This window comes from Mus musculus, chromosome X, assembly GCF_000001635.26.
Source record: "Mus musculus strain C57BL/6J chromosome X, GRCm38.p6 C57BL/6J".
Classification (NCBI taxonomy): Eukaryota; Metazoa; Chordata; class Mammalia; order Rodentia; family Muridae; genus Mus; species Mus musculus.
In genome coordinates, this window is record NC_000086.7 from 151,000,277 (window position 1) to 151,017,192 (window position 16,916).

The following is a 16,916-nucleotide window of genomic DNA, read 5'->3' on the forward strand; positions in this document are numbered from 1 at the left end:
CAGTAGGATAAGACTACACCTTCAATGAGTTCCAAGCCATGTGCTTGCCCCAATCTTTCACTTCCAGTCTGTGGAGACAGGTCTCTAAGAATGACCAGCCATTGAACTAGCTCAAAATTGCAAGGAAAGGGGGCTAAAAGGCAAACAGGTTCAGACTCTACCCCCTCAACCCATGTTACATTCTGTGTATGTCTGTGCGTATATCAGAAGATATTTCTGGCTTTGGAAATTTGAACAATATAAATGAGTTGCTGGGTCGCAGCACCTAATCTGAGCTAGCCTTAGCTTAACCCTTCCCTGCCTTCCCCAACCCTTCTCAAACCTACCTATCTTATTTAAGACCAAGACCAGCTTCTTGTTGCCTTCTGCACGAAGGACAGTCTCCTCCATCTGGAAACAGCGGCAGCCCAATGGGTCTCTGGCATCTAGGACTTCCAGAATCACATCAGAGTACTCTACCACCTGCAGGACAGAAAATACAGGGGAAGAAGGTTGAGAGCAGTGGGGTCATAGTCTCCATCTCAGCTAGGGAAAAGAACAGGAAGAAGAAATAGAAATAAATGGGGTCCTCACCAAGGGGCTTTAAGAAATGGATACTTGTTATACAACTCAAGCATATACTCCCAACACTTGATGAAGCAAGAGGATTGCAAGGAGTTCAAGGACAGTTGGGATCTAGTGAGTTCTAGGTTAGCCTAGACTAAAGAATAAGATCTTATCTAAAAACAAAGCAAAGAAAAAGGGAAAATGGGTCCTCCTACCTTCCGGAATTCCTTGTAATAGGCCTTCCTTGTGGCCTCATCATCCAACTGAGGAAACATGTTTAATTCCTGCAAAACTTCCTCCTGAAAAAGAAAAAAGAGAGAGAGAATAGTCTAGGGGAAACAGGGCCAAGTAGGGAGAGAGAAGAAAGAAGTGAAGATAAGGAAAGAAGGGGGATATAGCAAGGCTTTGGGAAACTATAGGAGGGCTAGAGAGATGGCTCAGTGGTTAAGAGGACTGACTATTCTTCCAGAGATCCTGAGTTCAATTCCCAGCGACCACATGGTGGCTCACAACCATCTGTAATGGGATCTGATGCTTTCTGTTATGCAGGCATATGTGCAGAAAGAGCACTAATATACATACATACATACATACATACATACATCTTTATAAATAAATAAGTAAAAAAAAAATTTAAAAGAAAATCATAGGAAGCTGGAGGATTCAGGTGAGTCCCAGATCACCTAAAAGTAGCACTGACCAGGCCAGCCCGATAGCTCAGCCACTAAACACACTCACTGTGAAGTCTGATGATCTGAGTTCAATTCCTGAAACCAGTAGAAAGAAACAACTGACTCCATGTGAGCACCAGGCATAGGCTTGCTTGGTCACAAGGGTGTTAGGTGGGAAACAAGAAGAAAGTGTGAAGAAAACAATGCATGAGAGAGCAGGAAGCAAATCCTTTACTGCATGTCATCAAGGGTGCGGGAGCTGCAAGCGCGCATCCTGTCAGCGAGACAACAATGCCAGAAAGGGAAAGACACCCACCAGGAAGGTGTCTCTCAGTCTTCCTTTCCTATGCTCCCTCCTGCCACACCCTACTCAGACCTCTCCTGCTCCCCAGACCCACTGCCATTCCATCTTCAGGCTCAAACTTAGGAAAGGCATTCTCCACATCTGTGGGCACATCTGCTGCCGATGGTCCCCTCCCTCCATCTTCTCTTCCCTCTCTCCCCCCCCAGTTGTTTTCCTTCTCTGCACTCATCCCTTTCCTCTTCTGACCTTACACCCCTTCTCTTTTCTCTTTTTTCCCTTCCTTGAGACAAAGTGTCACTATGTAGGTATTTCTTCCTTTACAGCAAAACAGCAAACCCACCCCAATCCCAGCCAGCAACAAAAACTGCTTTCTCACCTTTTGTTCAAATTCCTGCTGACGTTTCAGGACATCCTGACAATAGCTCTCCATGGTCCTGTGTCTCTGTCTCTCTTGCTCCCGGGCAACTTGCTGCTTCTCCCTCATCTCCTCGACCTAACAAACAAGCACACACTGTGACTGGATTTGAGTTGATCTGTAGGACATAGAAGGAACGAACTGAGGATAGAGGGAAGAAGACAGGAGAGCAAAAATATGCCAGAATAAAAATGTAGAGACTAAGGGAAGGAGACTGGCAGAGAAAAAATAAAAGAGCAGGGTGTAGTAGCACACAACTCTAAATCCAGCAACTTGAGAGGTTGAGGCAGGAGAATTGTCATTATTAGATCAAGGCCAGCCAGGATCACATAGTGACCTCTAGGCTACCAGGCCAGCCAGAGTACGTAGCAAGACCCTATATCATTCAAGCAAGTGTAAAAATGAAAAGGGGTTGGGGGCTGGCAAGGTGGCTTCATGGGTAGAAAGGCTGACAATGTAAGCCTGACAATGTAAGCTCAATCCCTGAGATCTATACTGGAAGGAGAGAACCAATTGTCATAGGTTGTCCTCTAACCTCTACATATGAACCATGGCATGTTCAAGCTTGCATTTGCCCCTCCCACCACCACCTCCACCACAAAGAAAGAAAAAACGGTATATTTTAAAAATTAGTAAAAGTGCTGAGTGATCACGGTGCACACCTTTAATCCCAGCACTCAAGAGGCAGAAGCAGGTGGCTCTCTGAGTTCAAGGCCAGTCTGGTCTACACAGTGAGTTCCAGGACAGCCAGAACTTTTATATAAAGAAACTCAGTCTCAAAAAAATTATTAAAAATTGAAAACAATAAAAGGACAAAAAATAAAAAGAGTAGCTGCAAAGCAGAGAGAGAAGCACTTTGACAGGAAAACACTTAAGTCCAAACAAGGACAAGGTCATAGGCTGCACTAGGCAGAAAGAGGGAGCTGCCACACTGGCACATACCTGTAGCCACAGATACTTGGAGTTTGAGGTAGAAGGATTTCACACACCCAAGCATTCAAAACCAACTTAGGCAACAAGGCAAGATCCTGCCTCAACAAGGGAAACAAGAAAAAAAGCAGCAAAAGACTGCAAAATGCTAAGTAACAGAGGAAGGAGGCACCCAGACACACAGAATGGGAAATGACAGAGACAACACGAGAGAGCTGGGAGGGCAAAACAAGGTAAACAAATGGGAAAATTTAGACCAGTATCAAGTTAACCTATCTCACTCCCCCCACCCCAACCACAAAGAACATCAAGAACCCCTGCCCTTCTGCCCAAAACTATGCAGAGCTGAGATTCAAACCAGGCCATCACTCCCCAAAGACAAAAGGCTCACCCTTTTCTTCTTTAATTCGGCCTCGCGACTGGCATGGTCATTGCCATGAACAATCTGGGGAGCAGATGATGGTCTGGAGGTTACTTTCTTCCCATTTTGCCTTGCAGGCTGGTTGCCAAGCAAGAAAAGAAAAATTAAACACAGTTAATGAATCCATGGAAACCACCTCTTACCCAGAGGAGCATGGAAGATAGTCTGGATGAGGGTTGAAATCTGCTTGTCTGGCTAGGGCAAGGCCCTTCCCTACTAACCAGGCAGGAACTGAGAGGAAAGTGGTAGGGACAAGGGCAGCCAGGAAGGTTTCCCAAGGCCAAAGAGAAACCTTTCTTGACATACAGCTCCCAAAATGAGGTCTTGGAAGCCAGAGCAACAAGCCCTGAGAACTGATCAAAAAATAGAAATTTTGGGGGTTGAGGGTGTGTGGCTCAGTGGTAGAACCCTTGCTAAATATGCTCAAGGCCCAGTATGGCTCAATACTCACCACTACAAAAGTACATAGGGATGTCAATAATCCCTTATATGTAAACCAAGCACAAAGCAGTATATGGCTTTCAAAAAAAAAAAAAAAACTTCAGATATTCAGGTAACTCTCCTACAGCCATATGAACTGGGAAAAAAGGACAGATCTGTCCATCCCTCTGAGGAGTCACCCAATAACTAATCTGACTCCCAACAATACCCATACCTCACCTAATGGTAAGGCCCACTTACCTTCTTACAGCCTTTGGAACCTTTACCTGGTTTTTTGTTTTCTACAAAAAAAGAGAGAGAGAGAAAGAGTTGCTATCACCCCCCTACCCAATGTCTATTAATGCTTTAATCAGAAGGTCAGGACAACTAGGAAATTTAGAAATCTCAGATGCCATGTCTGTCTAGATTCAGCATAAGATAGAGCTGCAGATGGCAAAGACCATCACCTGTCAAGAGGAAGTAATAGGCATAATACCCAGAGAACTGTCTCAGTGTAAACTCCATAAATTCTTAATGAAATTCTCTTGAGTCACCTGAATGTGCATTTGTTACTGCTTAGGAGGACTATGAAACACACCTTTGGGTGTGTCTCTAGGGGTGTCTCCACAGAGGTTGAAACACGCATGGGTAGAAGCATCATCCCATGGACTAGAGTCCCAGACTGAATCAGAGGAAGACAAGACAGAAGGCAGCTGAGCACCAGCATTCGTCTGTCTCCACTTCCTAACCACAGTTGCCAGTGACCAGCCGCATCACACTTTCCCCTCCATGACTTCCCTGCCACAGTGGAATGTAACCCATCACATAAGTCAAAATAAGCTCTTCATTAAGGACAGCAGCAACAACTGAATTGACAGGCTAAAGACCACAGAGGGAGCTAATTTGAATAAAAATCCAAAGAAAAGAAGTTATAAGTGAGAACAAGACTGAAAAATATAGAAACTAATCTTCAAAACAGAATTCTTGAAAAAGGAAAGGTACAAATAGAGAATCAGGTATTTTTTTAATAACAGATGAAAATTCTTTACCTTGAAGATAGGCTTAAGGTTTTAGATGGGAAAGGTATATAGAACATCAAGATTAAAACATAGGTGCCCTGTTGATCTTCTGGTCAAATTGAGACAAACTGGAGAAAAGGGAACTACACCTAAGAAAATCTCTCCATAAGATTGGCCCATGGGACATTTTCTTAGTGATTGATGGGAGAGGGTGCAGCCCATTGTAGGTGGTGCCATCCCTAGGCTGGTGGTCCAGGGTTCTATAAGAAAGCAGGCCAGAACTAACCAGTACCCCGGAGCTCTTGACTCTAGCTGCATATGTAACAAAAGATGGCCTAATCGGCCATCACTGGAAAGAGAGGCCCATTGGACACGTAAACTTTGTATGCCCCAGTACAGGGGAACGCCAGGGCCAAAAAGGGGGAGTGGGTGGGTAGGGGAGTGGGGGTGGGTGGGTATGGGGGACTTTTGGTATAGCATTGGAAATGTAAATGAGCTAAATACCTAATAAAAAATGGAAAAAAAATTATGAAAAAAAAGAAGAGTTTATTTGCAGGACACAAAATGTGTGTGGTTGTCTACTTTGATTGACAGATTAAGTTATGTACTCATTATTCATCTGCTCATATCCCTTTTCATAACATACCTGATTTTAATCATAAGGGATGGCTGATTAGGCGTAGAAATAAGATGGTAAACAGGGGATTCCCTCTAAAAGTCCACCTGGGGTCACAGTTTGGCCTCATTGACCACACACTCAGAAAAAAAAAAAAGAAAGAAAGCAGGCCAGGCACTATAATGCCAGCATGGCCTCTCAGTCACAGAGCTCCAGCCAAAGGGGAGGGTAAGTAAGGTGGTGTCCATATCATGGCTCCTTCAAAGAAGACTGTCCATCTATCTGCCATTGGTAAAGCACCCAGGAAACAACTAGCTACAAAAACCCCTCACAAGAGGTGCCCTCTACGGGAGATGAAGAAACTTCATTGTTACAGTCTGATACTGTAGCACTCTATGAAATCAGATACTAACAGAAGTCCACTGAACTTCTGTTTTCAGTGTCTGGTGCAAAAAACTGCTCAGGACTTCAAAACAGATGTGTGCTTCCAGAGTGCAGCTATTGGTGTTTTGCAGGAGGCAGGTGAAGCCTATCTGGTTGGCTCTTTTATTTTTTCTTTAAGTTCAAAATATCTTCTAGTAACTTTATTAAAAATATGAATGAAAATACATTCTGTAAAAAACACGGTTATATGAGAACTAACATTACGCAAAGTGTGTGCCATAAAATGTGGCAGATCTATTCTTCGGTTTCTGAGGAACCTTTATACTAACTTCTAAATTGGCTGTACAGTTTACACGTGCCTACCAGCAGTGAATAAATGCTCACCTTTCCCTACATCCATGCCACAACTTGTCATCATTATGTCTGAGGAAGTTGGCCTTTTGAAGATCCCAAACTATGTGCTATCCATACCAAACATGTAACAATTATGCCAAAAGATATCCAGTTAGCATGCTGCATATTCGGAGTACTTGCTTCAGAGTTCAATATGAGGGGAAACATTTCATTCTCAAAAGAAAAAATCCTCTTCCTGTTATCAGTAGTTCTGAATGTTAGATATTTTTCCATAGGGTCAAAAGGTCTGTAAGTATATGATTGTGAGTGGAAACACAGGGGACAGAATCAGGCATTGTCAGTTTCTTAGTTTTTGTTTGTGTGAATTTTTTTAATACAAACACAAGATGTAAAGCATTAATATAAGCAAAATGTTTCAGTGAAGCCAGGCATGGTGGCGCACGCCTTTAATCCCAGCACTCAGGAGGCAGAGGCAGGTGGATTTCTGAGTTCGAGGCCAGCCTGGTCTACAAAGTGAGTTCCAGGACAGCCAGAGCTACACAGAGAAACCCTGTCTCGAAAAACTAAAATAAATAAATAAATAAATAAATAAATAAATAAGGAAGTTCAGTAAGTCCTGAGGAAAGGGATTAATTATGTTCCAGCCAAATTCCTCTCTATCTGACCACTTTTATGTTAAGAAAATTTCCTTCCTTGTAAGACTACTGCCAAAAAATAAAAATTAGGGACTATTGTAGAAATATATTCAATATGTTCAAGGTCCAAGTGAGGGTGGGGTAGGAAGAGGAGGAAAGGGGAAGAATAGGAGATAAAAAAATTAAGTCTGAATAAAGGCTGCAAAGTAAACCAAACAAAATAGGGTTAAACAGGAAGTTGATTAATTGGTGATATGGCTGAGAACTGTAACTTAAAACCCAATAAGAAAATCCTAAGGGACTAGCTGGGAACAAAGACATCAATTTCAACAATTTCCAAGAATCAAGAGATGGGCACCAGAAAAATCAACAACACAAAATGTGCTACAAGTCTCACTCTGAATGGGTAAGAACAAAGAAGCTATTATTTAACTCTGGTAACATGTTTGTAATCAGTTTAGCAAAAAGTGGGAGTTAAAGGAAACAATAAATATATAATGCGATGGTAGAAATCTGACCAGAATATTAGTTGCCATAGCAATACAGTCTCACTATGTAGGCTGGGCTGGTCTTGAACTTGCTGCAATCGTCCTGCCTCAGCCTCCCAAATGCTGGGAACACAGGTATGAGCCAGCAAACCCAGCAATGTTGCTGCTTGAAAACAACAAAATAGCCCTCAAGTCTTTACTTCCAAAGTACTTTGTTGCAACAAAAAAGAAGGTGGGGCGGTGGTGGCACACGCCTTTAATCCCAGCACTTGGGAGCCAGAGGCAGGTGGATTTCTGAGTTCAAGGCCAGCCTGGTCTACAGAGTGAGTTCCAGGACAGCCAGAGAAACCATCTTGAAAAACCAAAAAAAAAAAAAAAACCCCGCAAAAGGAAGGTGATAGCTAGAATGAACTAGGTCTCAGTATTTTTACTCAACAATTTCCACACCCCTAACTTCCTTGATAAAGGAGTCCTAGCACTGGATACAGGCAAGCAATGAGAGAAAAGATATCACTCAAAGGAAAGCATCCACTTCAAAGAGGAAAAGAAAGAGTGGGAGGACAAAGGGGGGAAGGGGATAGAATCAGTCACTACTCAGCACTCAGGATCCTCTGGCCACAGGTTTTACTACAGTTTCTTAGGGAAACATCTACCACTATGTAGCTGGAAGATCAGCTTCTTACTCTGCCCAACACCTACCTAGATATATGATTTTGAAGAACTGTTTTTGTTTTAGAGAGGTGAGTCTTACTATGTTGCCCAGACGGGTCTGAAACTATGACTCAAGCAATCCTCCTACCTCAAGCTCCCCAGTAGCTGGAGATAGAGGTATACACCATCACATACATACATAACTGAATTTTTTTTAATTCCTGAGACCCATTAACTGCATCTACTAATATCTGGGCCTAAAACCATCAACTCTCTTATCAGTATCTAACACAGATTTGCCCCTTATATCTCTTATTCTCATATTCTCCCACCCAAATGTCCCTGCATACCCACAGATGCACTGACTTCACCTGTCCCTTCCGTCCTCCCCCTGGCATCTAACTTTCCTTGATGTCCTCTAGAACTCCTATATATAGGTGATCAGCACTCTTAGATGCCTTTAGCCTCTCCTCAGGACGGCTGGCCAACCTCCCACCCTTGGTCTTAGCTCTCCCAGCAACAAAGGTTTACTTGTAAGATTTTTCAAAAGATGGATGTTCTTCCTGGAACTTTAATCTTGAGCCCAGAAGGGATAGGAGGTGTCCTCCAGACTCACCATTGTCAGACTGAAACTATATCTCCCCATCTTGTTAAAAAAGGAAAAAAAAAGTACAATAAAACCCCTGCTCCAGCCGGGCAGTGGTGGCGCACTCCTTTGATCCCAGCACTTGGGAGGCAGAGGCAGGCGGATTTCTGAGTTCAAGGCCAGCCTGGTCTACAAATTGAGTTCCAGGATAGCCAGGGCTATACAGAGAAACCCTGTCTTGGAAAAAAAAAACCCTGCTCCTTTTCTGGGGTCCCTATCATTCTGCTGTGTCTGTCACTAAAGAGTCACTTTTCCTCATTTACTGAAGTTTGTGGCTTACAGCTTTGTTTTCCAACCAAGTTCAATCACCATCCACTTGGAGGTCACCAGGTGGCCCTTCCAATAACCTGGGTTTCCCACTTCCTTGGTATCCTCACCTCTAAAGCTCTCCACTAACCATACTGCTACTCCTAGCACTTCCAATACACCAACCCCAACCCAATCCCTACCCCTACCTTTATACTTAGCCTTACCTCTTACCTTACCCATACCCCACCCTAAACCAGGCCCAACCCTAATTCCAACTCCAACACATGCACCTACCATTTCCCCTACATGTATGCCTAGCCCCAACCTGACCCCTACCCCTTGGCCATTTCTACTATTAACCCTAACCTTACACTTACCTTTTCTTCTTAGCTTACCCTTACCCCTACTGTTAACCCTACCCCTACCACTTTCCCTACTACAATACCAATTCCAAACACAAAACCATCCCCTAACACTTCCCTTACATTTATGCTAATACTAACACTAACCCTTCCCTTTTCCCTAACCCTAACACTAACCCTACCTAACTCTAATCCTTACCTTCACAATTACTCTTACCCTTACACTGACCTTATGCAACTAACGCCCAACCATCCATTCATGACTAGACTAAAGGGGGCACTGTGTTCAGTTTCCTGAACTTCTGAAAGTAGTCTCAGATGCCTCTCTACCATCTTCAAGTTTACATGTCCAGTCTCCTAGATACTGAAACCTTGCATTCATTCTTTAGTCATACAGGCACCTCCTTTCCCTCTGTTGCCCCACCAGGATATCTTTACTAATGTGTATTAATCAAATGGCCAGCAAAAAGGCTACCTCCAGATTATTTGCCTCCAGCAAAAACTCTGCCACCAATACTTGCAATTATGAGGTTTGGGGTCTGGGGCATTTTTGAGTTTATTTGATACAGTGTCTCACTTTTTATCCCAGGTGTACCTGCAACCCACAGCAATTCTATTGATTCAGCATCTCAAGCGCTGAAATTACAGGCATTAACTTCCACATCCAACTAATAATTTGCTTTTTAATTTCCATGTGAATGTGGATATGATGCATGTGCTGCACATATATGCTTGCATATGTGAGGCACAAAGTAGGTATGGAGGTACATGTGCATGTATGTGGAGGCCCAATGTTCACATCACATGTCTTCCTCAGTTCCTCTCCACTTTATTGGGACAGTGCCTCTCAACTGAACCCAGAGCTAACTGACCTGGCTAACGTTACCTAGCCAGCTTACCGGTACCCCACGGACTGCTATCCCTGCCCCTGAGGTACAGAGATAACAAGAGGCTGCCCAGCTTTTATGTGGGTCCTAGGGATTTGAACTCTAGTCCTCATGCTTACATGGAAGGCACTTTATCCACTAAGCTAGGTCCTCAATCTAGATTTTTTTTTCTTTTTTGAGAAGTATCTCAACATATAACTCAGGTTGGCCTAAAACTTGCAGTAATCCTACTTCTGTCTTCAGCATGCCGAGAATAGAGGTGTGAATCACCATGCCTGGTTACTGTAAACTCTTTAAATTATAAAACACTCTGCCTTTTAAATAATCCCTCAAGACTGTTCAACTAAAATTATCTGGGGATAAAGTTCAGGTAGAGATCACTTGCCTAGTCCACACAAGGTCCTGGATTTTGATACCAATCACTACAAAAAATGTACCTAAATACACTTTAAATCTACCCCGGGCTGGTGAGATGGCTCAGTGGGTAAGAGCACCCGACTGCTCTTCTGAAGGTCAGGAGTTCAAATCCCAGCAACCACATGGTGGCTCACAACCATCCGTAACGAGAGATCTGACTCCCTCTTCTGGAGTGTCTGAAGACAGCTACAGTGTACTTACATATAATAAATAAATAAATCTTTAAAAAAATATATTTTAAAAAAAAATCTACCCCGGCACGGTGTGGTGGCTCATGCCTGTAATCTCAGCCCTTGGGAGGCAGAGGTAGGAAAATTGCTGCTGGAGGCTCTTTACATAGTGTGTTGGGGCAGCCTGGGCTACAGAGTGAAACACTACATCAATAAAAACATAAGAATTTTAAAAATGAGAGAGAAAAGAGACAAGTTCTGAAGGCTGAAAGAAAGAACAGCAATTCATCCACTGGGTCTGATTTAGTTAAGAAATGTCTAACATTCAGAAATCAGGCAATGTGATGGCAGCATCTTTTAGGGAGCTAAATTCCAAGGAGCACAAGTCTGGATGTTGGCAGTGTTTTGAAACAAGTTCTTGCTATATAATCTAAGCTGGCTACAATTCCCTATGTAGTTAAGACTCAAACTTGTAATATTTCTCCTACTTCTGTCTTCTCAGTGCTAGGATTATAAGTATGCATCATCATGCCTAGTGAAACTGGGGAAATTATATATATAAATATATATTTTTATATCTATCTATATATGTGTGTATATATTTGTATATATATTTATATTTTTGAGACAAGGTTTCTCTGTATAGTCCTGGCTGTTCTGGAATTCCCTCTGTAGACCAGGCTGGCCTTGAACTCAAGAGATTCTCCTGGCTCTACCTCCTGAGTCCTGGGATTAAAGGTGTCCACTGTTATGCCTGGCTCAATTTTTTATTCAAATACTTATAGCATAGTTAACTCTACATATCTATGGGTGATGCATCTATTGACTCAACTAACTGTGAAACAATAACTGCATCTATGGGCCAGCAAGATGGCTCAGTGAGTAAAGGAACTTGCCACCAGACCTTAGGGCTCAATCTCTGGGGTCCACACAGTGAAAGGAACTCACTCCTGAAAGCTGTTCTCGGACCTTCACATGTATACCATGGCATGAATATATACAAGCAGACATACATAAATTCATGTAATTAAAAAACTATCTGTACTGGATATTATTTGTCATCATTCCCTAAACATGTCTAACAACTATTTACTTGTACTCTACATTGTATTACAAGGAACCTAGAAATGTTTTGAATTACAGGGGAAAGTGTGTGTAGGCTATGATGACAATACTATGCTGTTTTACAAAAAGACTTGAGTGCTCACTGATTTTATACCTGCCAGAGACCTTGAAAAGAGTCTCCAATGGAAATGCAGAAGCGACTGTAGTCACAGAAAGTGCTTACAAAGTGCTAGGCACTGCCCTAACCATTTCATCTCTTTACATTCATGAATTCTTCATCATTCCAGAAACTCAGGAGACTAGGGTAAAAGGATAGCTTGTGCTCAGCATTTGAGGGCCAGACTGAGAAATATTGTGAGACACAATCTCCAAAACCTCTCCTGGGCCCCAGTGGATGGTTGAATGGATAAAAGGATACCTGTCATCAAGCGTGCCAACCTGAGTTCAATCCCCTTGGCCCACAGGTGGTAGAGGGAGAGAACTGATTACCACAAGTTGTCTCTGACCTCCATGCATGTGCTATACCACACAGTTGCACACATATACATACACATGCATGCATACATAAATGAAGAAACAGTTTTGAATCCTATACCAGGAATTGGTTTCATCAGCCTATAACCCTAGGACTAAGGAGATGGATTCAGGAAGATCCGTCTGTTCCAGGTCATCTTCAACTATATAGTGACTTCAAGGCCAGCTTGAACTACATGAGACACTGGCTCAAAAAGAAATTCCTCTTGACAGATGTGGTGCCTCTTGACATCTGTAAAGTCAGCAATTCAGGGATGGAGTCAGGCAGAAGGATGACAAGTTCAAAGCTAGCACAAGCTACCTGGAAAGACCCTCTTGTCAAAATGAACAAAATCAATAAAATCCTCAAATACAAATGGGTGGATATTATAATCAATGACCTCTGTGTTGTAAATAAGGAAAATGGAGTTAAGGAATTAAGTGACTTGGCCAAAGCTATCCAGCTAATTTTAAAAAAGAGGTGAGATGAAATCAATGTGGCTCCAGCATAGAACTGGTACAACTTATGGGATCCACTGAAAGGTCTAAGTTCTTTTTTTTTTCCATTTTTTATTAGGTATTTAGCTCATTTACATTTCCAATGCTATACCAAAAGTCCCCCATACCCACCCACCCCCACTCCCCAACCCACCCACTCCCCCTTTTTGGCCCTGGCGTTCCCCTGTATTGGGGCATACAAAGTTTGCGTTTCCAATGGGCCTCTCTTTCCAGTGATGGCCGACTAGGCCATCTTTTGATACATATGCAGCTAGAGTCAAGAGCTCCGGGGTACTGGTTAGTTCATAATGTTGTTCCACCTATAGGGTTGCAGATCTCTTTAGCTCCTTGGGTTCTTTCTCTAGCTCCTCCATTGGGAGCCCTGTGATCCATCCATTAGCTGGCTGTGAGCATCCACTTCTGTGTTTGCTAGGCCCCGAAGGTCTAAGTTCTAAAGACAGATGTTAGGGCCTACTATGCAGCATCACATGATATTAACTGCTGTTTACCTCAGATTCAGTCACTTAACCTTGCTGAGTCTCCATTTTCCTATTTATAAAACAAGAACGGGAGAAAGAACTACAAGAAATCATGAGACTATCAAAGATATCATATGTAAAAGACCCAGACTGAGAGAGCAGGAACATACTGAGTAGTTTTGAAGTTGTGAGCTGAGCACAGCAACACACTCCTACAGTCCCAATACTTGAGAGACTGAAGCAGGATGGTAAGGGAGTTTGAGGCCACAATGGAGTACTTAAAAGAGCTTGAGGCTAGCCTCAAAAAAAAAAAAAGCAACCACATATGATGGAACACGCCTGTAATCCCAGCACTGGGAGGCAGAGGCAGGTGGATCTCTGAGTTTGAGGCCAGCCTAGCCTACATATCAAGTTCCAAGGCAGCCAGGGCCACACAATTAAACTCTTGTCTTGGGGAGAAAAAGAGTTCAAGACCAGACTCAGCTACATAGCAAGTTCAAGGCCAACCTCCCATAAATAAATAAACAAGACAGCAAAGTTGTTGTGAAAAATACTATGACTATTAAATGTATAGGCTTTGAAGAGACTAGTAGAAGAAACTCACTGTGTCTAATCTTCATCATGATGATCAGAGAAGCTGGAAACAGAGATGTTCAAATCTGTCTGCTTCTTCCTGTTGGAACAGAAGCAGGAATTTGAAGACAGACCTAGGAACCACAACTCTCCTTTAAGCCCTGGAAAGGCAAAATAAAATGTCACAGAACATGATCGGGAAGCTCTAAACAATTGGGAAATTGGGAGAATACTATTCTGGATCTAGGGCCTAATATGGCTTAGCAGACACAAGGAAAGCAGTATTATATCACTCGAAGAAAGAAATAGATCAGAACCTTTCTTCCTGGATGGAGTCCATGCCTCCAATACAATTATTGATACAATAATTGATACAAGTGGGTACTTGTAGTATCATATCCCAGGTAAAAGACTGGTGCTAAACACCTCCACACTGGGAAGAACAGATAATATGTTTCATCAGTGAAGAGGAGTGATAGTGTGCTTTTTGAAGGGAGCTTCTGCATGTCATCTACCCTTCAAGAGGGGGAAGGAAACAAATCCCGGGAGTCAATCCTGGAGAAATAGGTCCTCAGAATCCTTACTTTCGGCTGCACAGATTGAAGTCAATGCTAATGTCAGGAGGCGGTGCAGGGGCATCTCACCTGCCTATGTGGATAGGGTCTGCACCCTGGCAAGAGGAAGGACATGTCATTTGTTCCTCTGTTCTTGGGTCACTGACTAAAGAATCCGGCACAGTGGCTATGTCTCTATGTGCGTCTCTGCTACACGGGAGGACACTAGTCCACGCAATTTGTAATTGTTGGGGAAGATAGAGCCTGGGTCTCATTACTCATCTGTCAAGGAGGGGCAAAGCTGCTATGCTTATTTCCATGATGAGGTAGTATGAAGGAAAGTGGGCAGCTTTGAATGAGTAGGGTCCACACACTTTTGCCTGATGGAAGCTATTCTGAATCCTTCCATAGGTGGTGGACTAGAAGACTAGAATGATGTGTATAGATTTCATGTGGATTGAAGTCAACAGCACATTAGTATTGAAGGGAATAGGGCCTCTGGTTTTCTTTTTTTTCTTTTTTTTTTCTTTTTTTTTTTTTTGTTTTTTTTCGAGACAGGGTTTCTCTGTGTAGCTCTGGCTATCCTGGAACTCACTCTGTAGACCAGGCTGGCCTTGAACTCAGAAATCTGCCTGACTCTGCCTCCCAAGTGCTGGGATTAAAGGCGTGGGCCACCACGCCCGGCTTCTGGTTCTCTATGAGAGTAAAAAACAAGGCATAAGGCCATGCAATTATAAACTCAATGAATTTGCTCCTCCCTTGGGAAGTGTGCATCTCTCATTTTACCTTAGGTGAGAAGAAATATCTGGCAGTTGTGATGCATACTTTTAATCCCAGCACTCAGGAGGCAAAGGCTGGCAGATCTCTGAGTTCAAGGCCAGCCTAGTCTACAGAGAGATTTCCAGGACACACACACCCCACAAAAAAAAAAAAAAAAACTGTCTCAAAAAAAAAAATCAACAACACCGGGGCCTAGCAAACACATAAGTGGATGCTCACAGTCAGCTACTGGATGGATCACAGGGCCCCCAATGGAGGAGCTAGAGAAAGTATCCAAGGAGCTAAAGAGATCTGCAACCCTGTAGCTTCAACAACATTATAAACTAACCAGTACCCCGGAGCTCTTGACTCTAGCTACATATGTATCAAAAGATGGCCTGGTCGGCCATCACTGGAAAGAGAGGCACATTGGACAAACAAACTTTATATTCCCCAGTACAGGGGAACGCCAGGGCCAAAAAAATGGGAGTGGGGGGGGGAGAGAAGTGGGGGGGGTATGGGGGACTTTTGGGATAGCATTGGAAATGTAATTGAGGAAAATACGTAATAAATTTTAAAAAAAATCAACAACAAAAATTAAGAGGCTGGAGAGATGGCTCAGTGGTTAAGAGCAGTTAAGAGCACTGCCTGTTCTTCCAGAGGTCCTGAGTTCAATTCCCAGCAACTATATAGTAGCTCACAGCCATCTATCGTGGAATCCGATGTCCTCTTCTGTCATACAGGTGCACATGTAAATAAATAGAGCATTCATATACATAAATAAATACAATTTTAAAAGTAGAGAAAATCTGAGCTCCTATTCTATGGATGAGGAGAGATTTCGAATGCACTGCATTGTAGGATGATCAGTGATATCACTGGCTTTCTGGGCTAAATGGGAGGGGGGAGTTGTCTGCATCTCTACTGCTCAGATGCCCCCTCTCTTGGTCAATCTGGTGATTATAAATCATTTGGAGGGTGGGGTTCTGTCTCTACCTCAAAAGGGAAGAAAATAAACCTGAGTTTCTCTACCCTGAGGGTCTACTTGAGAGGCATAGCATTATCTCAGTGGACTAAAGTCTGTTCCCAGGTACTGTAAGCCAGTTTGGGTGGGCCTTTACTACCGTCAGAAAAACAGCAATTCTTTATGGGGTAGCTATGGGGGTCTAATTTTCCATAATGAAGGGGGAGGGGTAAATCTGTGTGGTTGCCCATAAGTCTCTGTCTCCAATGATTTTGAGGGCTGATGGTGTCTGGTGACTGGTTACAAGGGTAAACATGAGAAGGGTGGGTCTCTACGTTAGGAGCTCTCTTCCTCTAGATATTACACAATTCTGAGCTCCCCTATCGCAGTATGGAGATGGACAAGCCCCGTTAAAGACCTATGCCTTAATAAGCCAGAAGTCGGCCTGCTCAACCTTGTATTGGAAATTATTTTCTTATAGGGCAGGGATGATATCATCCACCATTTGATGGGTCGACACACCTGTCTCCATTACGCAATGAAAGTATAAACGTAATAGACCTTCTCACACATGGATGGGGGCGTCTGTCTACATGGGAGAAATGGCAGTAATGCGAAATGACGCCCAAATATCCTGAAAGGCGGAGGGCAACCGACATTTTGTCTCATACGCATGGTCAGTGCCTCTCTACATAGCCAGGATGCATCTTTAGAGCCTCTCTAGGAGGCCGCCAGAATGCAGTTCAGCGCATCGCCACATGTGGAGCTATCCGTATCCCTCTTCCAGGCCCTTCTACTTTACAAGAGAGCCAGCTTTTCACCTCTCTAGTCCAGGATGGCGAGCATCTCTGGTTTCACCTTTAAAAAAACAATCTTTACTATACTGCTGGCCTGGTGAGCACTCACCACGAAAAAAAAGAGAGTAG

At 43.1% G+C, this 16,916-nt stretch overlaps 1 protein-coding gene across 3 annotated transcripts in view; it reads right to left on the reverse strand.

Moving 5' to 3' along the window:
- Gnl3l (guanine nucleotide binding protein-like 3 (nucleolar)-like) overlaps positions 1–16,916 on the reverse strand; it is a 34,190-nt gene that overhangs the window by 17,144 nt on the left and 130 nt on the right. For 2 of the 3 annotated variants that reach the window (NM_198110.2, NM_001168600.1), the window contains exons 2-7: positions 13,745–13,813; positions 3,969–4,009; positions 3,258–3,365; positions 1,898–2,014; positions 762–845; positions 327–462 (exon numbers count right to left, since the gene is read on the reverse strand). In NM_198110.2, coding sequence (NP_932778.1) covers positions 327–462; positions 762–845; positions 1,898–2,014; positions 3,258–3,365; positions 3,969–4,009; positions 13,745–13,763 — 505 coding nt within the window. In that variant the 5' untranslated portion in view covers positions 13,764–13,813. Of the gene's footprint in view, positions 1–326; positions 463–761; positions 846–1,897; positions 2,015–3,257; positions 3,366–3,968; positions 4,010–13,744; positions 13,875–16,916 lie in introns of all 3 variants that reach the window. The other variant, XM_006528805.4, reaches the window with a different exon arrangement.